At 50.5% G+C, this 27,189-nt stretch overlaps 11 protein-coding genes across 11 annotated transcripts; 4 read left to right on the top strand and 7 right to left on the bottom strand.

Annotated features, from left to right (window-relative positions):
• Window positions 1-351: 351 nt before the first annotated feature.
• gpi10 (putative glycosylphosphatidylinositol-alpha 1,2 mannosyltransferase) lies at window positions 352-2,726 on the bottom strand (the record flags this gene model as incomplete). Its single annotated transcript, XM_056979345.1, has 5 exons — window positions 352-1,732; window positions 1,788-1,934; window positions 1,988-2,181; window positions 2,238-2,468; window positions 2,535-2,726. 5 exons carry the CDS (start codon window positions 2,724-2,726, stop codon window positions 352-354), a joined length of 2,145 nt encoding a protein of 714 aa, XP_056832388.1.
• A 424-nt stretch (window positions 2,727-3,150) lies between these two features.
• car2 (ornithine-oxo-acid transaminase) lies at window positions 3,151-4,625 on the top strand (the record flags this gene model as incomplete). Its single annotated transcript, XM_056979344.1, has 3 exons — window positions 3,151-3,621; window positions 3,682-4,383; window positions 4,440-4,625. The coding sequence occupies 3 exons, from the start codon at window positions 3,151-3,153 to the stop codon at window positions 4,623-4,625; spliced, it is 1,359 nt and encodes a 452-aa protein (XP_056832387.1).
• A 961-nt stretch (window positions 4,626-5,586) lies between these two features.
• Window positions 5,587-9,992, top strand: N7510_007418 (ATP-binding cassette transporter YOR1; the record flags this gene model as incomplete). The annotated part of the gene is made up of 3 exons (XM_056979343.1): window positions 5,587-5,871; window positions 5,928-8,576; window positions 8,628-9,992. 3 exons carry the CDS (start codon window positions 5,587-5,589, stop codon window positions 9,990-9,992), a joined length of 4,299 nt encoding a protein of 1,432 aa, XP_056832386.1.
• Window positions 9,993-10,094: 102 nt separating this feature from the next.
• Window positions 10,095-10,766, bottom strand: N7510_007417 (flavin-dependent quinone reductase; the record flags this gene model as incomplete). Its single annotated transcript, XM_056979342.1, has 1 exon — window positions 10,095-10,766. The coding sequence occupies one exon, from the start codon at window positions 10,764-10,766 to the stop codon at window positions 10,095-10,097; it is 672 nt and encodes a 223-aa protein (XP_056832385.1).
• Window positions 10,767-11,103: 337 nt separating this feature from the next.
• Window positions 11,104-11,847, bottom strand: N7510_007416 (uncharacterized protein; the record flags this gene model as incomplete). The annotated part of the gene is made up of 1 exon (XM_056979341.1): window positions 11,104-11,847. The coding sequence occupies one exon, from the start codon at window positions 11,845-11,847 to the stop codon at window positions 11,104-11,106; it is 744 nt and encodes a 247-aa protein (XP_056832384.1).
• Window positions 11,848-12,604: 757 nt separating this feature from the next.
• On the bottom strand, window positions 12,605-14,299 carry N7510_007415 (putative choline transport protein; the record flags this gene model as incomplete). Its single annotated transcript, XM_056979340.1, has 5 exons — window positions 12,605-12,714; window positions 12,773-13,278; window positions 13,335-13,674; window positions 13,722-13,944; window positions 13,997-14,299. The coding sequence occupies 5 exons, from the start codon at window positions 14,297-14,299 to the stop codon at window positions 12,605-12,607; spliced, it is 1,482 nt and encodes a 493-aa protein (XP_056832383.1).
• A 1,022-nt stretch (window positions 14,300-15,321) lies between these two features.
• Window positions 15,322-16,602, top strand: N7510_007414 (heme-dependent oxidative N-demethylase family protein; the record flags this gene model as incomplete). The annotated part of the gene is made up of 4 exons (XM_056979339.1): window positions 15,322-15,577; window positions 15,625-16,160; window positions 16,217-16,312; window positions 16,372-16,602. 4 exons carry the CDS (start codon window positions 15,322-15,324, stop codon window positions 16,600-16,602), a joined length of 1,119 nt encoding a protein of 372 aa, XP_056832382.1.
• Window positions 16,603-18,406: 1,804 nt separating this feature from the next.
• Window positions 18,407-20,011, top strand: N7510_007413 (glycoside hydrolase family 76 protein; the record flags this gene model as incomplete). The annotated part of the gene is made up of 4 exons (XM_056979338.1): window positions 18,407-18,497; window positions 18,592-18,836; window positions 18,887-19,354; window positions 19,409-20,011. 4 exons carry the CDS (start codon window positions 18,407-18,409, stop codon window positions 20,009-20,011), a joined length of 1,407 nt encoding a protein of 468 aa, XP_056832381.1.
• A 456-nt stretch (window positions 20,012-20,467) lies between these two features.
• Window positions 20,468-21,371, bottom strand: N7510_007412 (GNAT family N-acetyltransferase; the record flags this gene model as incomplete). The annotated part of the gene is made up of 3 exons (XM_056979337.1): window positions 20,468-20,602; window positions 20,652-20,996; window positions 21,207-21,371. 3 exons carry the CDS (start codon window positions 21,369-21,371, stop codon window positions 20,468-20,470), a joined length of 645 nt encoding a protein of 214 aa, XP_056832380.1.
• Window positions 21,372-21,678: 307 nt separating this feature from the next.
• N7510_007411 (aldo/keto reductase family protein) lies at window positions 21,679-22,723 on the bottom strand (the record flags this gene model as incomplete). The annotated part of the gene is made up of 2 exons (XM_056979336.1): window positions 21,679-22,622; window positions 22,672-22,723. 2 exons carry the CDS (start codon window positions 22,721-22,723, stop codon window positions 21,679-21,681), a joined length of 996 nt encoding a protein of 331 aa, XP_056832379.1.
• A 394-nt stretch (window positions 22,724-23,117) lies between these two features.
• Window positions 23,118-26,693, bottom strand: N7510_007410 (uncharacterized protein; the record flags this gene model as incomplete). Its single annotated transcript, XM_056979335.1, has 11 exons — window positions 23,118-23,512; window positions 23,560-24,470; window positions 24,520-24,851; window positions 24,918-25,025; window positions 25,073-25,189; window positions 25,339-25,448; window positions 25,660-25,785; window positions 25,843-26,043; window positions 26,094-26,246; window positions 26,307-26,440; window positions 26,491-26,693. 11 exons carry the CDS (start codon window positions 26,691-26,693, stop codon window positions 23,118-23,120), a joined length of 2,790 nt encoding a protein of 929 aa, XP_056832378.1.
• Window positions 26,694-27,189: the final 496 nt, after the last annotated feature.

The raw sequence follows: 27,189 nt of genomic DNA, 5'->3' as shown, positions 1-27,189 counted from the left end.
CGGGGAGGCGATTTGGGATTCGAGCAGAGTCTAGAGCCTGTATAAATATCTCGTTGGCACCTGGGTTTCAGGGCCAGTGATCAGTCTTATAAATATACTGAGTCGCACCCAATATCTACTTACTCGACAAGAAAGTGGTAAGTCTGGAGGACAAGAAGCAACACATGATGATAAGGACGGTCTGTGCACGAGGTACATGGATGTTAGTTAATTCTCAATTTCTATACGTCTTTCTATACACAGATTGGGCTATGACAGGGGCCTTGCACGGCCGATGATCTCTAATGACAGATCAATGAAGTAAGACAAGTCTAGTATTAGATTAGGTGGGAAAGAGAAGAAAAGGTCCCGTTATGACCACAGATCCCGATCAAAAGGACTCTTCTTATCCTTAGATTTCCCGCCTAGCCACTCAGGCCAAGAAGGAGACCAATCCGTACTCCGTGAAAAGGAAGGGAACTTCTTCCAGAAAGCAGAGCTGCGGGATCGTTTACCCCATGGCCATCTAATGGTGGAGGGCGAAGAGAAGCGCGACTGTACCGAACGTCTCCACGAAGCTAATGTGGATGAGGAAGAGGGCGAGACAAGAGCCTTCCAGCCCCGTTTTTGCTGACGTCGGGCTTCTTTTTCGAATGCTTTGACAATACGATCGAACTGACGCTCGCGGCTTTCCTGCACACGGCGATGGGTCTCGGCGCGCCAGGCGTCCTGTTCGGCTGGGTCGAGACACCAGACTACAATGTCACCTTGGCGACGCCAGTCATCGTGCCAGTGTGTATTCCAGGTACGCCGACACTCGGCGTACGAGGATCCACGGAGGAGGGGACGCAGCGTAGACTCGAGCTGGGCGAAGAAGACGAGGTAGTCGGGCCATTCATGCTGCGATTGAGAGCTGCCGAGAGAGCGAGAACCGGGGGCATAGCTTGGCCGCCGAGGAAGGTGGCGTAGGCCTCCCGCCATATTCTGGCGCAAGAACTGATCTGGGTTATCGTAGAACTGATCTGCTTCGTCTCGATAGGCGGCCTTTTGGGTCTCGTTGAAGTCGATTGGGGGTTCGCATGATAATGCCCAAGCGTGAATAGTTGGGTGTACCAAGTGCGAGCGCCAGGGAGTGCTGTGACAAGGCATCAAGAAACCAGCGGTGATTCCAGACTCTGCGGTGGTTTCTCTTCCACTCAATTGCTGGGAATGAACTTCGTGCTGCCCACGGAGGTATGAGAGGACGTCGAGAGGTCCGGACATATGGAAGATAGTCGTGTACACCGCAATCACGAGATTCACGAGCACAAGGAAGATAAGGGTGAGCCTTTGGGGGGTGTATGCTTGCGCGGAGTGTGAGCGTATGGCTGGTGAAAAGAATTGGACCAGTGGCGGCGCAGCCAGGATATGCAGCGATGGCAGCAGTGGGTAGATGAACCGCACTTCCTTGTGTGAGATCAGAGAAAGAGCGGCCGGCATCAGAACACATACTGCCGCCAGCTGAACACGTATTGTCGTCTGAAGGTCACCGGCCGGGGCGATCAAGGCGCGATAGAGCCCAACAATTGCAAAAGGCAGAGCTGTGGTGAGAAGGAGCGGATAGCCTTGCGAGATATAATAGTGCCAGTCATTCCGGCCATAGAAGACTGCTAGAGACTGTGCAATGTTAAAGTAGAGGAACCGAAATGGAGGAAAAGTCCAGATTCCGTAAAACAGACGGTCCACCAATGTTGATACGACCAAGAGTGCCGACCTAAGAAGCAATGTCTGTAAGATGAAACTCTTCAAATGGAAAGATATCAACTAACCCGCAAGCAGCAACTTCGCGAACCAGAATCTTTCGTTGGAGCCAAGAGGTCCGAAGCCAAGCGACGCTGGCCAGAGGCGCCCAGATCAACACATTGGTCGGACGGAGTATACATGCGAGAGCAGCTAATGACAGGCATTGGCGCAAACTGTGCCCAGTAAACGTCAACAATGGTCATATGATTTGATCATAGAGTCATACCTTCGAAGAAGACTCCGATCCTTGTCCGTGCCCCTCTTTTGCCTCCCATTATCACGGCTACCATCGGTCCCTGTGCTCGACCACTGCCACGGCCACAAATTCAACGCGACAATCGTGATCGTTGTTTCAAGACAATTTGACAGGGTTCGAGTTGAGCAGAACCATTGCCATGGATTGAGGACGGTGACCGCCAGCTGCCCACCAACAATTAATATCCAATTTTCTTCTCATGCGCGATCGCATCACGTACCGTTGTCCAAGCTTCACGCGAACCCGTCCCGTACACTCGCCGAGCCAGCTTCCACGTGTAGAAATCACCGATTGCCGACACTACGGCCTGCGCTGTCTTGGGCGCGACAATCAGGAGTTCCGCGTGCGGTGCGGGGCCAAGCGCCAGGACTGACGCGAGCAGGTCTGCGGTCTTGTAGATGGCGGCGAAAAGAAGCGGATGGAGCGAGGATCGTAGCTGGTGTCGCCATTCCTGTTGACGCGACACAAATTAGAGAACTGCGCGCGCAGAGGTGTTGCGTTGCAGTGACGCGCTTACCCACGTTATCCAAGCCCCTTGGTCCTTGCCGAACGCGATCTGCCACGCGGGCTCGAGCGACTGGAAGAACTCATCTGGCTGGAAAAAGGTCCGGATAGCGAGCGAATTCAGGAGGCGAAAGGCGAGCAGGAAGAGGAAGATGTTGGAGGCGTGGGAGGGCGGCGTGCGGCGCATCGACGGCGGGAACGACATGCCTTTTCTTGACAGCGGCGACCACAGACTACTACCGAATGCAGAATGACATCAATCGAAGATCACACTTTTTTCGTTCGCTGGACCGGCCGTGTCCCGGGCCGGGGTGCGAATAAGAATAGGAAATTGTAGTAATGGGAAGGATAGGAGTGGAGGAGGACAGGGTAAACCTGCACTTAAGGGAAGACGGGCAGGGTAAACCTGCGCTTAGGGGATGCTGTGGTGGTGGCCCCGAGAATAAATCCGTCCTTGGTGGCCGTTCTTGGGATTCAATTCTTCTTCCTTGATTCTTCTCTGCCACCGAATTCCCAGGTCTTCCATTTCATCTATTTTATCGAGGAGATACAGCCATTGATCCCTGCGATCGAACTATCTCCATCCACCTCCATCCATCTACCTATACCTCCCCGCAATCCACTGCGTCATGGCGTCCAACGGCACTTCCACCTTCGCCATCCACGCCACGTCCACCGACGAGGCCATCCATGCCGAGCACAACTATGCCGCTCACAATTACCACCCGCTGCCTGTCGTCTTTGCCCGTGCCCAGGGCACCTCCGTCTGGGACCCCGAGGGCCGCCACTACTTGGACTTCCTCTCCGCCTACTCCGCAGTCAACCAGGGCCACTGCCACCCCAAGCTAGTCGCGGCCCTGACCGAACAGGCCTCGCGCGTCACCTTGAGCTCGCGCGCGTTCTACAATGACGTCTTCCCACGCTTCGCCGAGTTTATCACCAAGTTCTTCGGCTTCGACATGGTCATGCCCATGAACACGGGCGCCGAGGCAGTCGAGACCGCCATCAAGATCGCCCGCAAGTGGGGGTACAAGGTCAAGGGCATCCCGGAGAACAAGGCCGTCGTGCTGAGTGCCGAGAACAACTTCCACGGTCGCACGGTAAGCATGCTAGACCCCCCTCCGCGGGGGATGGAGCTGATTGTTTCCTTGCATATTTAGTTCGCTGCCATCTCCCTGTCCTCCGATCCGGAGTCGCGTGAGAACTACGGTCCCTACCTGCCCGGCATCGGGTGCAACATTCCGGGCACTGACAAGCCCATCACCTACAATGACAAGGCCGCGCTGCGCGAAGCCTTTGAGAAGGCCGGATCGAACCTGGCCGCTTTCTTGGTCGAGCCCATCCAAGGCGAGGCGGGAATTGTCGTGCCGGACGAGGACTACTTGCGTGAGGCCCGCGCCCTGTGCGACAAGTACAATGCACTCCTGATCTGCGACGAGATCCAGACCGGCATTGCCCGCACGGGCAAGCTGCTGTGCCACGAGTGGAGCGGAATCAAGCCCGATTTAGTTCTGCTGGGCAAGGCCATCTCCGGCGGCATGTACCCTGTCTCGTGTGTACTGGGCCGCAAGGACGTCATGCTCACGGTCGAGCCGGGCACCCACGGTTCGACCTACGGCGGCAACCCGCTGGGCTGCGCCGTCGCCATCCGCGCCCTCGAGATCGTTCGCGAGGAGCAGATGGTCGAGCGCGCGGAGCAGCTCGGCCACATCTTCCGGAAGGGTCTGGAGGACCTAAAGAGCCCCCTGATCCAGACCGTGCGCGGCAAGGGCCTGCTCAACGCCATCGTCATTGACGAATCCAAGACCAACGGCCACTCCGCCTGGGATCTGTGCATGCTGATGAAGGAGAAGGGTCTGCTCGTATGTGACATTTGCTTCCGAATGCTTGGTATTATGTGGCTGACTTTCATCTGCAGGCCAAGCCCACCCACCAGAACATCATCCGTCTGGCGCCTCCATTGGTGATCACCGAGGAAGAGATCCAGCAGGCGCTGCAGATCATCCACCAGGCTGTGACCGAGCTGCCCAACCTCACGGGGGCTGCCGAGGATAGGGTCATCCCTCCACCGGAGAAGAAGGTCAAGATCGGATTGGAGAACTAGCGCGTAGTGCAGGTTGGTATCGCCGGGCGCGCCGCCCGCGATCCTTTTGGATGTCTAAAGATCTCCAGATCGGGTAATCGATTCGATTGCCCCACGACTCAGGAACGAAGGCCGAGTGGATGCATAATATGCGTATATCCACCGTTGAGGGCCTCCGCGACGACGTGATGACTGAATAGCTGCTATATTAGACGACAACCAAAAAAAGTGGATGTCCGGAGCAATTTAGGCAAATGGCTATCTGTCTCCCCTGTCCATTGTAGATCCAGTATAGTAGACACCACCGCTCAGGTTGATCTCGGCTCGGGGTGCCTAATTCCGGTTCATTTTTTTCCATTTTGTTTCGCATCGCTAGCTCGTTTAGACTCGCTTAGTCCGTCCGTCTCGGAGATAAGAAGTTCGGTTCAGGTTTGCGCTCTACCTGAAGGAGTATAGCGCCCTGGCCGACAGACCGGCCGGAGAGTCCACGTCCCGACCGCCGACCGTATCAACGAGTCAGAACGGTCGATTTCCAAGCACTAGAGCGGAACGGAAAACAAGGATGGGTGGTAATACTATGTAGATGTGACCGCTTCTTTTTCCTTGGCTCCAGTTATTATTAATGTAGCATTTTGCTCCACCCGAGGATAGATATATGCAAAGGCTTAGCGTCCCGCCCAGGCCTGGAACGGACAGTGAGAAAAGAACGAACGGCTTTTTCAATTGTCCGCGAATTCTCCTCCTCGTCCCTTTCGGGGTTTTCTACTACTCTCATCTACCTCGGACCAAGCGAACGGACGATCCGAGCACGCTTGACTCATTCTTAGGGCGTCGGGTACCCCAGCATTTGAATTCCGTTTTCAGAAGAGCAGCTTTTCTTCACTCGCCACACCATTCTTTTGCGATGGATAAATAAGGACCACGCCGCCTAGGACATTATTTATTAATTTTTTTTTTGGTGCCGCAGACGACAGCCGTGACCATGTCTGCGCCAGCAGAACCACTGACCCAGGTCGTGGTGGCCGATGCAGAAAAGTTGCAAGCGGCCTCCAGCTCGTCCGCCTCGGCAGACGGTGAGGAGGCCAAAGCCGCAGACCCGACTTTGCAACCACCGCCAACGGAACCGAAAAAGAAATGGTACCGCCGACTGAATCCGCTGCGATGGCAGAAGCTCCCCCCCGTGCCGGAGGAGCGCACGCCGTCGCGCGAATACGGCGCTTCGTTCTTTAGCACCATCTCGTTTCAATGGATGTCCCCTCTGATGCAGGTTCGTGGTTCGAAAACCTTGTCGGAAAAATTTTCTTACTAACTTATGGGATATAGGTGGGCTATCTGCGACCCCTCGAGCTGCAGGATATCTGGACGGTGAATCCCAACCGGGCCGTCGATGTGTTGTCAGAACGGCTGGAGGCTGCGCTGGAGAACCGGATGAAGAGCGGGAAAGAACGTGCGCTGGTATGGGCGCTGTACGATACTTTCAAATTCGAGTTCGTGCTGGGCGGTGTCTGCCAGTTCTTCAGCTCGCTCCTCCTAGTCTTTGCGCCCTATTTGACTCGCTACCTGATCGCGTTTGCCACCGAGGCATGGATTGCCAAGGAAAACGGCCTCCCTGCTCCCCATATTGGGCGTGGTATGGGGTTTACTGTTGGTATAACACTCATGCAAGCATGTCAGAGTATGTGTACGAACCAGTTTATATACCGGGGCCAGATGGTTGGCGGGCAGATCCGAGCTGTCCTGATTTCACAAGTCTTCAACAAGGCCATGAGACTGTCGGGCCGGGCAAAGGCAGGAGGCAAGGCGACGGATGAAGAAATCAAAAATTTGGAAGCGACCAAGAACGCCCTTTTGAAGTCGGACGGGAAGAAGAAAAAAGATCCCAAGGCTGCCGCTGCCGCCCCTCAGGGCGTGGCAGGCGATGGCCGAGGTTGGAACAATGGCCGTATCGTGGCCCTGATGAGTATCGACGTCGACCGAATCAATTTGGCCTGCGGCATGTTCCACATGATGTGGACCGCGCCCATTACCATCATCGTGACCCTGATTCTTCTCTTGGTTAATATCGGGTACAGTTGTCTGGCCGGATATGCCCTGCTGGTCTTCGGAGTCCCCTTCTTGACCTACGCGGTGCGATTCTTGGTGAAACGCCGGAGAAACATCAACAAGATCACCGACCAACGGGTTTCATTGACACAAGAAATCTTGCAAGCGGTGCGATTCGTCAAATACTTCGGCTGGGAAAGTAGCTTCTTGAGCCGCCTCAAGGCTATTCGAAAACGGGAGATTCGATCCATCCAGACCTTGCTGGCCGTCCGAAACGGAATTCTGTGCGTGTCGCTGGCTATTCCCACTTTCGCCTCGATGCTGGCCTTCATCACCTACGCTCTGTCGAAACATGACCTGAACCCGGCCCCGATCTTCTCGTCTCTGGCGTTGTTCAACTCGCTCCGGATGCCACTGAACATGCTGCCGATGGTTATTGGCCAGGTCACGGATGCTTGGACTGCTCTTAACCGGATTCAAGAATTCCTTCTGGCCGAGGAGCAAAAGGAGGACATCGAAAAGGATGAGAAGATGGAGAATGCTATTGAGATGGAGCATGCATCGTTCACCTGGGAACGCTTGCCCACGGATAAGGAGGAAGACAAGACCGGGAAGAAGAAGGCCGACAAGGCGGCGCATGCGGCACCAGCGCTTAAGAGTGACGACAACACGGCCGATGAGACTCCCGTCGAACCATTTAAGCTGAACGACCTGACTCTCGAGGTGGGACGCCATGAGCTGATTGCAGTGATTGGCACGGTAGGTTGCGGCAAGAGCTCTCTGCTCTCAGCACTGGCTGGTGATATGCGAGTGACGGATGGTTCTGTTCGCCTAAGCACAACGCGGGCATTCTGTCCGCAGTATGCATGGATTCAGAACACCTCCGTTCAGAAGAATATTCTATTTGGAAAAGAATATGACGAAGACTGGTACAACAAAGTGATTGATGCCTGCGCCTTGGCTCCGGATCTTGAGATTCTCCCCCATGGCGACCAGACCGAGATTGGCGAGCGCGGAATTACGGTATCGGGTGGCCAGAAGCAGCGCCTGAACATTGCTCGTGCCATTTACTTCAATGCCGAACTCGTGCTCCTGGATGATCCTTTATCGGCGGTCGACGCACATGTCGGGCGCCACATCATGGACAAAGCTATTTGTGGCCTTCTGAAGGACCGGTGTCGGATTCTGGCAACTCATCAGCTCCATGTCCTCAGTCGATGTGATCGGGTTGTTGTCATGGACGAGGGACGCATCCAGGCGGTCGATACCTACGATAACCTGATGCGGGACAATGAAGTTTTCCAGCGGCTCCTGTCCACGACGGGACAGGAGGACTCGAGCGAGAAGACAGAAGAGACTGCTGAAGAGGAGCCCGATGAGAAGAAGGTGGACGAAAAGACGCCAGCAGCGCCCGGAAAGCCAGCCGCCGCATTGATGCAGCAAGAGGAAAAGGCCACGGCCTCGGTTGGGTTCGATGTGTGGAAGGCATACATCAAAGCCTCTGGAAGCTCTCTCAATGCTTTTGTCATAATGTTTCTGCTGGCGATGGCCAACGTCGCCAACATTTGGACCAGTCTATGGCTCTCCTACTGGACGTCCAACAAGTACCCGAGCCTGTCGACCGGCCAATACATTGGCATCTATGCTGGCCTAGGAGGCAGCGTTGTTGTACTCATGTTCGTCTTCTCGACCTATATGACCACATGCGGAACAAACGCCAGCAGAACAATGCTGCAGCGCGCAATGACTCGTGTGCTTCGAGCGCCGATGTCTTTCTTCGACACCACACCGCTCGGACGAATCACCAACCGCTTTTCGAAGGATATCCAGGTGATGGACAATGAACTGTCGGATGCTATGCGTATCTACGCATTGACAATGACCATGATCATTTCCGTCATGGTCCTGATCATTGTCTTCTTCCACTACGTAAGTGAATCAATGCTCTGCTTTCTGGACTGAACCGCTAACTTTATCTAGTTTGTCATTGCTCTTGCTCCACTGTTTATCCTATTCCTTCTGGCCTCCAACTACTACCGAGCCTCAGCCCGTGAGATGAAGCGACACGAAGCAGTTCTGCGGTCGATGGTCTATGCACGATTCGGTGAAGCCATTACTGGTACCGCATGCATTCGAGCTTATGGGGTGGAGCACCAGTTCCGGCGCAGTATCCGTGATTCGATCGACGTGATGAACGGGGCGTATTTTTTGACCTTTTCCAACCAGCGCTGGCTTAGCGTGCGTCTGGATGCCGTGGCGACCTCGCTCGTCTTTGTGACGGGTGTTTTAGTCGTCACCTCTCGATTTAATGTCTCCCCCAGCATCTCTGGACTGGTGCTCTCATACATTCTTTCCATTGCACAGATGCTGCAATTTACTGTCCGCCAGCTTGCCGAGGTGGAGAACAACATGAACGCTACCGAGCGCGTTCACTACTACGGAACCCAGTTGGAAGAGGAGGCACCCTTGCAACTCACCCCCGTTGCTTCTAGTTGGCCTGAGAAGGGCCGCATTACATTTGACAACGCACATATGCGGTACCGCGCGGGCCTCCCACTTGTCCTTAAGGGGCTCACCATGGATGTGCAGGGTGGCGAACGTATCGGAATTGTGGGACGAACGGGCGCCGGCAAGTCGAGTATCATGTCCGCGCTGTTCCGTCTGACGGAGCTGTCCGGTGGTTCTATCAAGATCGATGGAATCGATATTGCTACTGTTGGTCTCCATGACCTTCGTTCTCGCCTGGCCATCATTCCTCAGGACCCGGCGCTGTTCCGGGGCACGATCCGCTCGAACTTGGATCCATTCAATGAGCATGGGGATTTGGAACTGTGGACCGCGCTGCGTCAGGCTTACCTGATCGGTCAGGACTCGGTAGAACCTGACGCAGAAGGACTGCCAAGCGGCCCTGCTAGTGGCACCGTGACGCCAGCCACGGGCAGTGATTCAAAGCCACAGCAGCATAGCAAGCTCACGCTTGAGAGTCCCGTTGACGAGGAAGGTCTCAACTTCTCTCTGGGGCAGCGGCAGCTGATGGCGCTCGCACGGGCACTGGTCCGACAGGCTCGGATTATCGTCTGCGACGAGGCAACCTCCTCTGTTGACTTCGAGACCGACCAGAAGATCCAGCGCACGATGGCACAGGGATTCCACGGCAAGACGTTGCTGTGCATTGCGCACCGCCTGCGTACGATCATTCACTACGACCGTATCTGTGTCATGGACCAAGGCCAGATCGCCGAGATGGACACACCAGTTGCGCTGTGGGATCGGACGGATGGGATCTTCCGAGCAATGTGTGATCGCAGCGGAATTACGCGCGAGGATATTCTAATGGCGGACTAAAAATAATGTTTTCTTTTCCGGTTGATTACTTTGTTGTATCCTTCTGCATATATCAGGGATTCTTTCTCAATAGATACCAAAATTTGCATGCATTGATATTATTTAGTCCTTATCCAATTCGCACACCAGCTCCATCCCCAAATTCCGCATCATTGCCTCGATGCCTGCCTCCTTCCACCCGGCCACATCTCTCTCATCCAGTGTAACCCTCTCGTCCTCATCTCCCCCAATGGGCAAACCCGTATATTTCACGGGCAATGCAGGTACCGTGCTGACAACTTTCATGCGCAGGCCATTTAAGACGCCCTTCAAATGATCCGCCGCCTTGCCACCACCATGGCCCCCATACGAGACAATCGCAGCAGGTTTCCCTTTCCATTCATGGAAAAGATAGTCAAGTGCATTCTTCAGACTGGCTGGAATGCTCCAGTTGTACTGGGGCGTCACGAAAATAAACCCATCATACCCGCGCACAACAGTAGACCATGCGCGAGTGTGCGCCTTTTCATAGTGCGGCGTGGGGTCCGCCGCTGGTAGGCCGGCGGGAATGATGTTTTCGTCGTAGAGTGGTAGTCCCTGTTGTGCTAGATCGAGGATATCGAGCGTAATATGCCTAGGGTCTCTGTCGATGCTGCCCTCTCCTTGACTTGTAGCTGGAGAAGTTGGGATCATCGGATCCGCGGACAAGACGTCATACACATAGTGCGTGATGGTCGGGTTTAGGCGCGGGCAGCGCGTGCTGCTGGTCACGATGGCGATGCGCTTGGAAGGCATTTGGATTTCGTAGACGTGGAGGATGGAAAAATTAAGGGGATCTTACGGTTTAATATGCGAGTCACGTCAACGTGCCTTTTCTTGGTTGAGGCGAATTCGGGAGGTCCTCCGCGGAGCTAATTTCCCAAATAGGCAAGGCATACTTAATGGCGTTGATCTATATCTAGGCAACGAAGTAGATTGTGGACGGGTTCTTGCGAAAGATACATGTAAAATGAAATAACCACCATGAGTGGATATTGTGATGAAAGGATGGTCTCCCAAAAAGGACTTCGACAGATTCTTTTGCCTCATTTGTCTCCTCCGACCGTCCCACCTTGTCAGAATGGTCCACCCTTCAGTTGCAGGACATGAAACAGTCCGTTTTGCCTTGTGTACCCAGGTGTTCGAGGGCCGGGTCCGGTCTGCGCAGCCAATTGGCCAGGAAATTCGTACAGTGATCCACATGGCCGATATCCGAGAGCATTGAGTCGAGACGATCGCCGCGCATGTGGACATCGTGACCTCGTCTCAGCAGATACAGACAATGCACGAGGTGCTCGCGTACAGAAGTCCAGTAGAAGCCGTTCGCGTTGTGGCCGACCTCGTTATAGTCTTTCATCTGGCGGGTGGCCGCCTCGTCGTAGTAGTAAATAAACGGCTTGCCGTTGTTAAAATGCGAAAAGACATCCGAGTAATCGTGTGGACAGTCGTGATGCAACCAGCATGCCGATAAGGGGTCGTATGTACAGCCCAGAGCCTCAGCTTCAGTGGTTGAATTGCCGCAGGAGAGCAGGGTCCGTGGTGCGGCGGGCAGACACTGGCGTTGACCAGTTTGGTCTGCGGGACCAGCGGACCATTTCAGGACGAGAATCTGGCGGAGGGGCTCAATGGCGATAGCAGCAATAATGGCAATAACGAGCATCAAAATGATCAGAAGAAGGCCGGTGACGGTGATCGCGGTCAAATTGCGTTTGAGGAACTGCTGCGCGAAACGACGGCCAGGACGGCGTGTCAGGGTTGCGTTATCGTCTTCAACATCGCTGTCAGCCTCTGCCTTAGGGACGGGCCGATAGCTGCGTGATGCAAAAACATTATCCATTGGTGAATATATCACCGGCGATGGCATCGAAAGCCAAAGTGAGAAGGTTGTTTGCCTTGAAGGAGGGTCACTGGCCTTTTGAGTGCTGGAAGGAGAAAAAGACAGAACAACCACTGCGAGTTTGCTTTTGCGAGGCATGGCTAGTTTATAGGAGCATCACAGAAACAAAGAGAGGGTTTCGTATTGGTCGGGGGTTAGTAATGGCCGGATTGAGATATCAATAAAGGACTCGGGCCATCGCCACCAATCATCGTTCTATTTTGACTCTGAAACTACTGAATAGAGTTGTCAATAAAATAAGCCTGTGAGACCTAGATGAGAGTGTCCTGTCGGAGATTCCCGACTTAAGCTAAACTTTTTCTGTTGATTTGAAAATCGAATCAAAATAGAGTATGAGATGGCCGTGCTTCACATTTCTTATGCAAACCAGGAGTTTTCAGCTAAGGAGGGTCAGGAGGCGGCTATCGCATCGTGAAGATTATCTCTTTGTTCCGTTGTGAAACTCTCACCTTCTGAAATCTTACAAATTCAGTAGTGTATTCAAGTTGCATGATGGCAACTCTGCCTCGAGTTCTAGTGTAACAAGTTTCACAGTTTGGGTTTCCTAGTGCAGTTTATAGATTCACCGGTAAGGGCTGGAGTAATGACGATGTTCCTATGAAGGTCCCTCTGTATATCGCTATTATTCAACAAGACACAAACCGGGGGACTTTCAAGAAGTCTGTGCTTGACATGCGGAAGAGGAAACATAACCCAATTAAGTGAGCTCTGCGGGAAGTCTTGGTCCTTGGTACTTCCTATTGGCATGAAGAAACCAGTTGGCGAGAGAGAAAAGAGCCATGGTGCCTATGACCACAGAGGAATAATCTAGATAAGAAGTCAGTTTCAAGTGCTTGTGACAACTATTCAAATACAATAATCGTACTCATATTACTACCCTTCACTGGCATTTCGGCTGGAAAATTGTAGAAGATCAAAGTAGTAGCTCCGAATGCCACAGTCATGATATTCGCCACCCAGCCAAACGCTCCAAGGCTGAAGAATCGATTTGGCGGAAGGTAAACGGACGAGCGACGACGATAGAGTAACAATGCAGCAGGGAACGCGAAAGAGACTTGTTGCAAGATAAGACCTGTACCAATTAAAGCGTTGAATGCAGTTGATGAGGCAAGGTAAATGCATCCGATGACAAAGATGACAGCTGCGTTGGCAATAAGGCAATAGACTGGAACCTGAAGCCGTGAATGAATGCGACTAAAATATTTGGACAGGATCAAGGCGTCATCTCGAGCAAAGGCCCAGGTGAGGCGAGATGCAGTCTGCTGGCACCCATTAAGAGAAAAGAAACCTATCAGCGCCAGCAAGAAGATGAAGACCGTTGCTGCTGCTCCGGAGTGGGTGGCTTGGATCCAGATTTCATAGATGGGTACACTATTATCTCTAATATTAGCATTGTAGATGACGGTTATCGAAGGAAGTGTGATCACCCAGTAGCTGTTTTAATGACAGCGGCCATGTTGGTCATGCTGTACAACATGGCAACAAGAAAAGCAAACGCTGTCACAAATCCGATCGCAAGTGTACTCATAAGTGCATATGGAACAGCCGTGATAGAATTGCTACATTCCTCCGCTAGGTGGATAGCACCATCGATTCCACAGAAGATATAGTTGGGGTTGATCAGTCCAGTCAGAAACGCGACTCCATTTGATGACCAACCGGACTCATTGATCAGTGTTGTCCATACAAATTCGGAAGTTTGCTGGAGTGGTGAACGAGCCAGACAAGTTATGAAGATGACCACAAAAGAGGATATTGATACGGCAACTTATGCAGTTAGTATAGTATCGGACTTTTATTTTGGCGAAACTCACAGCCAAGGTCATGGACCCAAGTAGTTCTCCGAAGGGCGAAGATGTTGTACAGCATGACAATAATGTTTGTCGCCTGAAATATGAGAAAATAGTGCCATGTTTGAGGCTCGTATCCCGAATTGTTATAGATGGCCATGGAGATAAAAAACTGTGCCGGAAGAATCGTGACACCAGCACTGATTGAAATCCAGCTGAAGATATTGATGGCGCCACAACAATAGCTCTGAGATACAGTATTAGTCAAAGAGCAGTTGCATTGATTGACACTACCTTACCAGAATTCGGCTATATTTCTTCGGGCTCAAGATGGAAGTCCAATGGTATTGGCCTCCTGCTGTGGGATACACGCTGGCGAGCTCGGCCAAGGTGGCTGCACCACATCCAGCCCCCATCAAAGTAATAACAATACCATATAACAGAAGGACGGTGCCTCCCTGCGTAATACCAATAGCAAGTGTACCGGCGATGCCCGCCCAACTGTTGCAAATATTCCATCCGCTGCATATGATCTGGAAAGTTCCGAGGTTTCGCTCTGTCAACTGGGCAAGCCCAAGAAGTTCTAGATCAGCTGCTTTCATTATTCCTCGCCCTTGACTCTCGCCTAGATTATTTATTCCATATTAGTACGGTTACCTGAGCTATGTCTTTTTTGGTAACGAACAAACTTCTAGCACTTGCTTGTCTGAAGAGACTGATCAGCTGGAGCCGAAAATAATTATCCGTTCCAAGGCTCAGACCTTTACTTTCGATTCCATCCCCATTATTGGACAATTCATTGGACATTGTTGCCAAAGAGATAGATAAATATGTTTGATAATCATAAGAAAATATGTAGATCGACAACAAATTTTCGGAAGATGAGAAGCTTAAACGAGCATATTCAACGGCATATTCGACGCTTTATACTGGCTATCGCAAGCTGAGAATATTTATAAAAAGGGGGCGTTAAGCGATCGAAAGAATCATCTACAATGGTGGACATGAACTAGGTTTCAACCCCGCACACCTGACTACTACCTATAAGGATAGAAGATCCGGGGTAATTAGAAAAGGAAAAGGATTTGATTGAATGTGCGTGCAGTTCAACTACTGAGAATGTATTAATTGGCTTTTTACAAACTTTGAACCCATATTCTAGAGTGGCTAAATGGAAAGTTAGGCCGAAACCTACTTGCCGAAAAGGGTAGGTTAAATGAGCACCCCTCGAGATAGGCTTACGCGGGGTAATCTCGGCATTCCTTATATTGGTTACGCATGACTTTGAACAGAAAAGAAGATAGCTAGCAGATGATAACAGAACAGGCAGGTCAGATGAGTATCCAAGGTGTGCTACTCTACCAGGTGTGTTGAGTGAGTCATTATCCCAGCAAAGTCATTGGGAGGGACGGTTTCGCCCTCCTATGGATTTGGAGCGCTGTCTAATAAGCCGAATAATAGGATATAAGCAAGTATATCACGTCTTCTCAGCTCTGTGGACTGCCACAGCTTTGAAATACAGCAGGGCCACTGTTGCGAAAGTCTGATAAGGTCCGACGGACATATTGGTTTCAGCAGTACTAATAAACCACCACTTCAGCAGTCAAGCATCCAGAGAGAAACCATGGCTCCAATTACCATCACGCAGTGGACAGGATGGGCTATGCTGCTTTGGCTGAGTCTTGTTTCGAGTCTTCTGTATTGGATGGTCACGCTGCTCAAAGGTCCCAAATCGTCGCCTCGCATTTCGCCTAAGGATTCGAGCGTCGACTCCGAACCAAAAGCGTACCCCTCAGTTGAAGCTCTTCCCGAATTTGAGTGGCAACAAAAAGAGCCTTTGAAGATAAGGCCATTTAGACCTAAATATAACCTTACGATGAGTACGCTCTTTGCCAAAATTTACAAGACAACAACTCAGAAACATTAGGCATCGAGGAAACCACTGTTAATGGTCTTATTGAAATGGATAAAACTTACGTTGATCGAATTCACCTGCGAAGAAAGATCATGAACGAACATACTGATACTGTCCTGGCTGCTGAAGACAGTGTCAAGTCAGCAGTCGACGAGTTTTACTGCTGGCTTCTGGGATCTTTTCTTCCTACACGGTTTCCTCGGATGTTTGTATTGCAGCACATAAACAAGGAAGGTTTCCTTCACAACTTGGTGATGGACGAGAAACTTCCCTTATCTCCTGCGGAGAAGCCGCTAGAAACCCTTGAAAGATTGGGAGGGCTTGTCGACGATGACTTTCTATTCTTGTTACCCTCAGATGACGGGGATGGGTACACTTTGAAGGGATTTGTGACATGCTTCCCAAACGGATTCAATACATTCAAAAAGTTGAATCTCAAGTTGAAGGACATCCACAAGCCTGTTCCCCAGTATAAAGAAAGGCTGGAAAAAAGCATGGATCGTTATTTCACAAGGTTGCCAATTGGAAAGTTTGTCAAGCGAGCGAATGTGCGCATTTTCCTGATTAAATGTTCTGACATGGGATATGCCTGACTGGTTTTTAGTGGGCCATTACGACTACGGACGAGCTTTTCACTCCCAGTGGTACCCATATTTATGAAGGTGAAAAGGTTCTTCAGGAGGAGATTGATATCAGCAGCGTGAGAACTACCAAAAGGGTTGTTGCAATTGGTGCTCACGGCTAACAAGATGTTTTTAGACTCGTCTCCGTTGCGAAAGACAGGTGCTACATCGACTACCGCAGAGTCGTGCGCTGCTCTTTTCTTTCAAAACCCTAACATATACGCTGGCAGAGATCAAAGAAGAAGGCCTTGGCAAAGATCTCGCGGAAGCAATTGATGGGTTAAAAGAAGGAAATGCCCCAGACTTCCACTTCTATAAACGGGCTGCAGTGTGGGGAGAGTCCGTGAAGGCTTTCCTCACTAGTTGATGTCTAATATGCAGTTTGACTTGATCTATAGTTCTAGTCAAGCAGGATACCGAATAGGAGCGAGAATTAAATACAACATCCTCACCTAACAAGTTGCCAAGAGTAGATCAGAGCTTCGAGTATCCGACTTCCAGCCCTCTCCAGACAAATTTACAAGTTGGTTGATCCGAAGCGGTACGCATTCTTCTCAGTACTTTTTCACGAGGAATGTCCAACATTCCGTGAAAGCTGAGCAGAACAATTTCAAATCCTCCAGGTTCACAGATAGGCCTCTGACTTTCTTTCTTTGTCTTTTTCACTACCAAACTTCTTGCAAGCCTCTCCCCAAAACTTCATAAAGTACCGGCAGATTTGACATTTTCCATGCGATGATCGCACGATTCCCTTACGGACCCCGTACGCGTATTGTTTCACGGTGGTAATAGAATGTATCATTTTGTAACAAACAATCAGTGTCCATTTTCTTGATGTAGCTTGCTTTCTGTACAGCTGCTCTGCTGGAGTGCTGTCAGGGCTACCTGACAGCCGAGAGAATGACTTCCAGAGCCCAAATACCAGTCAAGAGCCTGGTTTAACGTCGTGCACGTGACCGCAGTAGAATAAATATTGACGGATAAACGGGAAGGGAGCTGACCATCTTCGCCCCGCTTCCAGTCCAACCAACTACCCACAATATTTCAAGTGCTGTTAGTCCTCGTTGCACTAGCGTTCTTTCATTCCTCTATTCCGCTGACTTCCCCGAACCACCAAGGACTCACATCACCGAACTCGCCGGACTGTTAGGACGGACTGTTAGGACGGACTGTTATGACATGCTCACACGAGCCGTCCATCATTTTGTAATTATTTACAGACTATTCTTAAATAGGATTAGTATAGTTGTGGGGCGTGTGGGGGGTGGGGGGTTCTAACACCTCTCCAATTATAATGTTTGAACCAGTTTGGCAGCTTGCTAAGTGAGGGTCGGATCACGGACACGGACGCTTTCAAACGAACCCACGATCACTGGGAATGTGGGGAGATCCAGCGATAAGAGCAACAAGCATGACTACTCCATATAACGACTACCCAGCCTCTCAGTAAGCCCTGTACAAACTGACTACCTGAATACGGAGCGGTCCCCTGATTATGTCTCACAGTTCTTATTATGTCTCACATCTCTTAAGCCATGCCCAGGATGCAAGTCCAATCTAACCAACAGTTTCTTGTGGAAGCTGACAATGATAAAAATAATTTTCCATGGTCCAAAGACTAAGCGGATTAGCCGAGTGAGTGCCTTGCGTAGCTTGTTTTCAGGGCCGCACTGGATTTGTCGCTGTGTTGTGTTGGAACCCCGCAATCATGGTTCTGGATCTTCGATACGAATCCGGTTGTTCCTAATTAGGGAAAAGTCGTACGGTCCCTGCTGTTTAGCGGTTTTGTAATTGTAACAACTAGTTTACCGAGGCAACGATCAGATTCCCTCAAAGACAAGTGGCCTTCCTGAATCGAAGGATCAAGAACATCTCGTTAATATAAGAGACAAATAATGTTCAAGAGGCAGGAACACTGTTTGAACTCCGAAAATTCAATCCTTTCGCGCTGGTTAAAGTCAAACAAAGTAGGTGCCTATTGTTACAGCGCGATGTGATGTAATATTATAGGTCGCTTTGCACAGCCCTCTGACAGGCCCCCCATAAAATTAGTAACGTGACCACAAGTGCGGGAGATCCAGAGACATCGCAGAATTCGTATATGAACTCTGCGTCTTTACCTGGCTTTGAATGCCTTCGCAGTGCTATCACTCCATGCCCTTCGAGCCGATATGCGAACGCTAAACGCCTTGGCAGCGTTATGGACGACGCTATGCCTTGTTCCAGGAATGCGCGCGATCGAGATCGACATCACAAATGAGCGTAAGCGGTGCTCCTCTCTGGCCTCCTTTTGATTGAGGCTTGCCCAGTTATGATTTCGTTCTTCTGGCTGATTGTTGCTGCACTCAAACAACAGAATCTGTTAAAGATGCTGCATCCACAGCGATGTGGGGGGCAATGTCATACTACCAAGGTAACATATCCGGGAACATTCCAGGAAATATTCCCTCCAAATGGTATGAGGGTGCTGTCTTGTTCTTGTCAACTATAAACTACTGGTATTTCACCAATGACACCACGTACAATGACGTGACAAAGGTTGGGCTCGATTTTCAGGGCGAGCCTGGCGACTACATGCCACCCAACTGGACACAGTGGATTGTAAGAAATTCAAACAACTTGGCAATCTTCTCCTGTTGACTAGTACAAAGGGAAACGATGATCAGTTCTTCTGGGGTTGCGCTGCTATGACAGCTGCAGAGTTGAACTTCCCCGAATACGGACAATGGTCATGGCTTAGCCTCGCACAGGGAGTGTTTAATGACCAAACCGCTAAGCCTAATCCCTCAAACACGGGATGGGACCCGACTAGCTGCGGTGGTGGCGTGCACTGGCAGAAATTCGAAGAACAGGGTGGTTTCTATGTGAAGAACAGCATTGCCAATGGAGGTTTATTTCAACTATCTGCACGCCTTTACCGGTACACGAATAACCCATTCTATGCTAATTGGGCTCAGAAGATTTGGGATTGGTCTGTCGGTCACTTGATTGTTAACGGGACTTTCGAGGTCTGGGACACGGTGTCAATAGACAAAGATGACTGCCATTTTCCCGGTCGGACCCCGTGGACATACAATTATGCCTCCTACCTATTGGGGGCAGCTTACATGTATGCCCAGGTGTGTATATGCCCAACTCCTGTCCTAATATATACTATAACTGATTGATCATAGACTACGGGGGCTGATCAAGAACGCTGGCTTAACATCGTCTACGGGCTCACAAATAAGACTCTGGATACGTTCTTCCTCAAAAAGAACGGATATGTATTAGAAGAGATCAGCTGTGATCCTTGGCCGACACAATGTTTCGATAGCAACAGTATTTTGTTCAAAGGCCCTAGCGTTTTGTGGCTAGGATGGACTGCCATTTTGGTTCCACAGGTATACGACACAATTATGCCGAAGCTTCAGGTAACAGCCCAGGGAGCTGCAGCATCCTGTACGGGGCCCACTACACCAGAGCTATGTGGCTGCAGCTGGTATCAGAAGAAACTTGATCCCAGGCTGGGATTGGAGCCCATGATGAGTGCCAGCAACATCTTCACTATCAACTTGCTCTCTTTTGACACTCAGAGGCAAAAACAAGGGCCCCTGACATCGTCGACCGGTGGGACGAGTAAGGGCAACTTCAACGCAGGTAAAAATTCAGGCAGTCAAAATTCCACCCCGCCGGCACCAATAACGACAGCCGACCGTGCAGGTGCTGGGGTCCTGACTGCAGTTTTCCTTTCTATTTGGCTTGGTGTGGTTGTCTGGATGTTTCTTGAAGAATAGCCTCTAAACACGCTGTGTCCCCAGGAACAGGCGAAAGCCTTACAATACACGCGCCGGCCACTTTCTAAAGCTTACTCAATGTAACTAGGATCAAATACATCTCCCCAGTCTTAAGGGCAACCTCTTTATCAGTGGATTATTTGCTTCGATCCTGGACAGCTTGTTTGCGACGTACGATCCTATTTGGGCAAGCAACGACTACGGAGTCTCATACGGCTCATGGTCAGACGTTCTTCTCGAATTCCCTGCGTCTGGGGCCAACAAGGTTCCTTAGGGCGATAAACCCGCGGTTTGCCGCTGGAAATCATAGGGTGAAGAGGCGGCCATTCCTTGCCTCCAAGGAGGTCATTCTCGGTGTCGATGTCACAGGTGTTCATATATGCAAATTTTTCTATGCAATACCCTGTGAAATGCGTCCATATTCTTGGTTCTGAGTCTGAAAAATATTTGAGCAAGTTATGCAATATCCTTCCTCATAAAAACAGTCTTAGTATCCCAAATTTTGCCTGTCTTGTCTGGCACTTGATAGTAGTTCTGCACGGTTTTAGCCAGTCGGTAGCCCCGTCTGGCATACCATTCCTGGTTGGTAACCTGCAAACTGTTAATCACTTTCCAAAGATTACCTATTGCATTATCCTACCTTAGGCATGCCCCCGTAAACAAGGTCTGCGAACTCCTTTCTTCTTTGGTCGTCTTTTTGGACCGTGTCCAGCATCAAAATTCTAGCCTGAAGAGGCTCTTTGACGGCCATTGTCTCAACTTCGTCTAGTGCAGCTCGCCCAATGCCCTTGCTCTGTAAGGCATGTGTAACAAAGAAAGTCTTAATCCAGAACACGCCTTCTGATGGGAGATCTAGCTCAATGTCTTTTGCGTCCGGGTTTCCTTCATCTAGAGCGATGTGGCCAACGGGAACGAAATTTCTTTTTGATGCGTCCCGGGCTACACCATTAATATAGGCAGCGGTATCTTGCAGCATTTCAGCTTCCTAGCAATACATTAGTAGCCAGTTATAAATCAATCCTTTATACGCACCTTCGGGTGCATATTGAGGTGAAGTTTTGTCTTCTCATCTGCCTCCGCATCATTAGGGGAAATAGTCTATTTGCTGTAATATTAGCCTATAGCTTGAACTGGCAAGTATTCATAGTTCTCTATGCAATGGTTTAGATATTTTGTATCAAATAGGCAAGCTCACAATCCAATATAGGCATTTGTTACCCTTTATCTGGCTCTCTCGCCAGCTGGTTGCAACCTTTTCATGATCCCATGTGCACTGCAGTCGCTGTTCCACTAGGCGCTGCAGATGAGTGGTAGATTTAGGGTCCCATGGGACCAAAGTCACTTGTGATTTCGAGCTCATAATATTCTCGGCGGTACAAGGAAAAGAGCTTCTATGTTTCGATGGAAAATGGTGAAAAAAAGAGAGATAAATCGGTATGAAATCTTTCAAGAAAAAAGAAAATACGGGGCGAGGGGTAATTAAAATGAGTCAGTCGCCCGCCAATCAACCTTCAGACATTGTCTCCACGAAGACAGTAGAAGCACACCGCATTGCAAATGCAAATTAGGTGAGATCAATATAGGAAGAAGCAAAACATTGAGTCTGATTTTTTATTACCTATTGATATACTGGACAGTTGAATAAATATCTTACTAAGCAAATGTTCTCAATACTCGGTAAGCTTCGCAGCCGCTGCCGGGTATCTGCCTCCTGCTACCGGGAAGCTATCCAAAATAGCCTTGATGTCCTCCAGATCTGCACTCGACAAGTCGATGTGTGTCGCATTTTCAGCAACCCTCGCCTCCGCCCGGGCCCCGAAGACAGGGATGATAAACGGCATCCCGGGCCTAGAGCTCTGAGCCTTGACCCAGCAGAGCGCCAGCTGCGCAGCAGTGCACTGTTTCTTCTCGGCAAGCTGTTTCAGTTTCTCCACCAGTTTCAGGTTGGTGTCAAAGTTCCCGGGCTGGAAGCGCGGGAAGAAGCGGTGGTAGTCGTTCGCCGGCATATCATCCAGACTCTTAATCTGACCCGTGAGCATTCCAGCGCCTAAAGGCGTATGCGCTACCATTGCAATATTCAACTCTGCACAAGCCTCGGCGACCCCATTCTCAAACACGTCTGTTGCCCACAGACTGATCTCGGCTTCAACCATGTCGATCTTGGCGACTTTGGCCGCGCGACGGATGGTAGCGGCGCTCACTTCGCTCAATTGGATACCACCGATCTTTCCCTCTCGGACTAATTCTGCCAGTGCACCGACAGTCTCCTCAATGGGCACGTTCTTATCAACTCGTCCACAGCCAAAGAGATCTATCTTCTTCTTGCCGTCGAGAATGGCATTGGCGCGGTCCACGAAGTTTCGGACTCCAGCTGGCGAGCAATCCATGGTGAAGGTTCGCATATCCACAATGCCACTCTTGATGGTAAGAACAACCTTATCCGCATCTTCCGGGTATGCAGTGAAATAGCGGTTCACCAGATGTAGGGAGTTGTTGTCCGACGTGCCATAGAAGTCGGCACCATTCCAGACATTCACTCCTGCCGCGAGAGCAGCCTTCAGGACCTTGAAGGCTTTCTCGTCCGGAGTAACATCGTCTTTCCAAGTGAGACCTAAACACTTGTTAGATTACATGCAGATGAAATATGTAGAGAGACTCACGCATGAGACCAAGTCCATTCTGGCTGACTGGTTTCCCTATTAGGGTCGGCATATTTGTTAGAAGCTGTCGGATGGCGATGAAAGAAAAGCAAAAGATAGGAGCAATTAAAGTGAAAGATTTAGACCCGGGATTTTGTTAAGGTACATATGGTCTTCATTTCCAGCTCTCAGCTTAAATCCGTGGGTACCTCCGAGGGATCCACATTTGAGAAGCACCACGCGACGACAATAATTCTACTCTTCAAAAACACGAGGATTTCAAAAGAGAGAAAGGGGTATCTATTGGTTATTATATATAACGTCAAGTAGTAACAAACCAGTTCCTATATACAGATTCAGTCAAATCACTTAACTGTTTTATCCCGGCGGGGAACCAATCCGAACCCCAAAATCCCATGAACATAACCCAATTCGAAACAAAGATAAGAAAAGAATAAAGAACGAGGTTATCCGTTCATTGAAAATGCTCGACCACGCACCAAACGCTTGCGAACGGCCGCATCGCGACTTTGCCGCCCCATTCGCCCGAGTGCGAGGGTCTCCAATGTCTCCGGCTGCCCGCCCCAGATCTTGGCTCGACTGTCTTTGTGCTGGATTGGAGGGATCAAGAAGTGCGTGACAATTGCACCGACAATCATACACGCGCTGAAGACGATGAGTATCCAGCCATGCCGACGAGTCTGTTGGGGCCCGGCACCGGTGCCAAAGCGGTAATAAGCAGAGAAGATCTGGACAAGGATGGAGCCCAGTTTGCCGGCACCGGCACTGAGACCGTGGCAGGTCGCCCGGTAGCGGGTAGGAAAGATCTCGGCGGGGATCATGTAGGTTGTTGCATTGGGACCTGATGATGTTAGCTTGTTATTTGAAATCAATGGAAAATGTATATACCCAGGTTGAATAGCGCCTGTCCGATAATATAGAGCGCTATCACGGCAGGCGGTCCCTGGTACAGTGTAATGAACAGAGTGCCAAGGACTATGAACAAGACTGCAAGAGCAAGAAACATATACTTCTGCAATGCCACGCGATCAAGGCGGTGTATGACGAGGATCAACAAAAGACCACCGACAAAGCTGCCGATGTTGAGGATAACCAAGCCGCGGACTGAAGTATCCAAAAACATCTGGTAGATGTTGGCACCGGGCCGGTCATCCGTCATCCAGTATGGGGACTCGTTGTTGATATGAAGGGAGCCCCAAGTCTTGGCAAGAAACTGGGGACTTGAGAGACCGATTCCATAAAACCCAAAATCGAGCAGAAGCCAGGCAATTGATGTGCCTGCCAGGCTGCGCCAGTTTCCTTCGATCCAGAAATACCGCACGATGTCTGACCGGGCGAGTCGCCAGTGCGAATTGAGAGTTGCTGGTGGTGGACGTCCATACTCATGAGCGTTATCATAGTCAATGGACGGACGCCCCACTGAACACGCAGCTGGAGGAAGCTGAATGTGGCTGCCTGTTGCCCAACTGGCAGATTCAATGCCAGGGCTCATTGGCGGGTCACTGAACAGCGTGGTTGCGTCGAATTCAGCCGTGACTGGATCGTCCTCAATATCGAGAAGATACCGGGGACTCTCGGGAATGGCAAATCGGAAGAGCGTGGCGATGGCGCCTGGAACAACACCAATTCCAAGAACCCAACGCCACATGCTGTCGACGCTACGGGCAAGGTCGGCATCGCCGTTGCCACGGGTGGCGGCAATGACAACTAGGGAGACAAGGTTCCCTGCGATCTGTCCTAGGGGTTGCATGAAAAAGACCGTTGCCATCATACGCGCGCGGTGTTTCGTGGGAGCGAACCTGTGGAATTCATTAGTATCGCAATAGAACGGTTTAGGGAACAGCGTACTCAGATGTGATGACCGCACTGAGAGGATAGTCAGCACCGACTCCGATACCGACCAGAATCCTCCACCAAATGAGCCATGTATAGACATTCATGCTGCCGTTATACCCGGTGGAGGACATCACCACACCCACAGTGGCGGTGATAAGCAACACAAGTTCCACTCCGTACATCTTCTTGCGCCCATACTTGTCGGCTAAAAACCCGAACATCACTTGACCAAGGAGGGTTCCAGCGAGGGTCGCAATGTTGATCCAGGTGAGCCTGACGGATGAAGTTTCCTCCTTCCAGTAGACATAGGAGACCATAGGGAGGGCCATATTGCTAGCAAAGAGCTGTCACCAGCTATCAGCGATCATTTCCTGGTTTAGATTCCACTGACTTCAAAGATATTAACTCACTGTATATCCGTCTAGGAAGAAACCGAGACCAGCGACCAATACTACAATCCATTGATAGCCCTGCCGGTCGATGGTCTCGTAGATTTGGCGCATGCGAACATATCGATCCTGCCAATGTTAACATGAAGTCTATCCCGATCATCAAAGTCGCATACCTGTTCATGGTCGAAGTCCCGCGCACGGTCGGTTTGGTACAGCCTTGCGTGGAACTTGCGCATGGTGAAGAGAATCCTCAGGTAGTCTCTGGGGTAAAACGGCGCATTCTTGCGGGTCTGCGACTCGGATATTATCAACTAGAAAAGGAACTGAGAGGGGTTTCCAGAATTATGAATCTCCAAGCGATTGATGACTGTTCGTAGAAGCCCATGTGCACATACAATTCCGCGGACTAGCTGGAGGCTAATGCGGCTTCCACTTAAACCCCAAGCCAATCAACATCCGGAATTCGAGCACGCCTGTGGGGCACCACGAAGTATGGGTCCACGTCGTGCTTTCGCCGCCCGGGGAGATTGGCAGAGAAGAAACCATAGTCTATACATTAATTAATACGGCGCACCCGGGTATATCTAATCCCCTAAAAAGCCAAAAACAAAATATAAACTCCACCATGCGGTCATATCGTGACAAAAGCCCACCACAAATCATCCAATCGTCAGGTCAGGCGACAGCAGCTGGCAAAAGTGTTTGCTGTCTAGGAAAGACTAAGCGCGAGCCATCACTTGGCAAGGGTAGAATTACTGACCGTTGTCATCCAGAAACTGAATGTGCAAAACTCGCATCTGCTCTAGAATGTCGAAATTTGGATTCAGATCCAGGACCACCGGGCGGCCGGCCTTTTTACCGGGCTTAACATGTTCGATACAGTTGACTAGATAGAGAGCTGTAAATATAGGCAACTAAAATGATTCGAAGAGGGAAAACGTACGAGGAATCGAGACATATCGCTTCAGCTCTTTCCGTTGGGAGTTCGCGAAGAAAAGCATTACCCGTCTATTGTTGTGCCCGCGCAGGATCCTGATATTTTGGCTGATGCATTCCTCTCCGCGGCCCTTGGATTTGGCCTCTGCAATACCCGCAATGAGCATCAGTTTTGATCCGAGTAGTAATTCTTGGAATTGGACGCAGTCTGTGGGTTGTGAGCGATCGTAAGTATCTTTTTCGGGATGGAAATCATACCCTCCCATGATTCAAAGGTATATGACAATTGGGTCATGAACAGCGTATGAGCCGCTTGGATGGTCTGTTGGTCGAGAAAAGTTACGCGCATGGGTAGTTCGTTGCGCGTCTTTGGATGCTCGAGATGTGGTACGGGTAATTTTGTATTGTGGACTGAATTGAGACAACGTTAACTCATACTCGGAGTTTTTTTTCTTCTGGGGGTCACTGTACACGCATGCACAAAAGGCGATTGCTGGCCCACGCCTCCTCCCAGCTCCAGACATTTCAGTGACCCGGTTGTGTCTTTGCAAACATCGATAAAAGTATATCGTAGCTTGAATAGCTGTCCGCTCTTCATGAAAGAGCTACAACAGATCAGCTAGAGCCTGTCTTTCGACTTGCAACCAACACTTACATTGTCACAGATGGGTTCAACTCAAGTCGGACAACATCGTCGTACAGCTGCCAGGACTGTTTCCGCGACCTGGAGCCAGGGGAGGTGGCTGGACTTGAATAAAGAATGCTGGTGGACGCCGAGTCCCCGGTCGACGTGGACACGGCGCTCTGGCGGCGGGGAGACTCGAGCCACTCGTCGATGTCTTTAGGGTAATGGCTCATGGCCTTGAATTTCTATAATTCAAGGACCGGCGGGAACACATTTGAACAAACGCGATCTCAGACAGGTGATCGGCCGGGAGGAGCAACAGCATGTTTTGAGGATGACACTTATATTGACAGGAACCGAGGGGCAGCTGAGAACCACTGCATAGTTGATAGTAATATCCTATCGACAGGGCAGTGCAAGCTCCGCGACTCATTGTAGCCTCTCAGCGCACGTGTGCTAACTAAGCGTGTCTCGATCCCGACCGGCCACGCCACATCGGATCGATCTCCCATGTGGCCGCATGTGGCCGTGACGGCGGTTCCTTCGACAAGAACTCTAACAAGAATTGCCCCGTGCGTAAGGTAGTCTTTTGTCGCTCCTCTGGCTCTTTATCCGAGGCAATTTTTGCTACTCTTCACAGTATCAGCTGGTATCTTAAAGTACGGTTTGTGAGTAAGCATCGGTCGAACTCCCTGTTTTGGCTCTTTGACTTTCGAACACCCGTGGAAC

This window comes from Penicillium lagena (assembly GCF_028827675.1).
Source record: "Penicillium lagena strain IBT 129212 chromosome Unknown utg000005l_segment0_segment0, whole genome shotgun sequence".
Lineage (NCBI taxonomy): Eukaryota > Fungi > Ascomycota > Eurotiomycetes > Eurotiales > Aspergillaceae > Penicillium > Penicillium lagena.
This window is presented reverse-complemented; position numbering and strand designations above follow the sequence as displayed.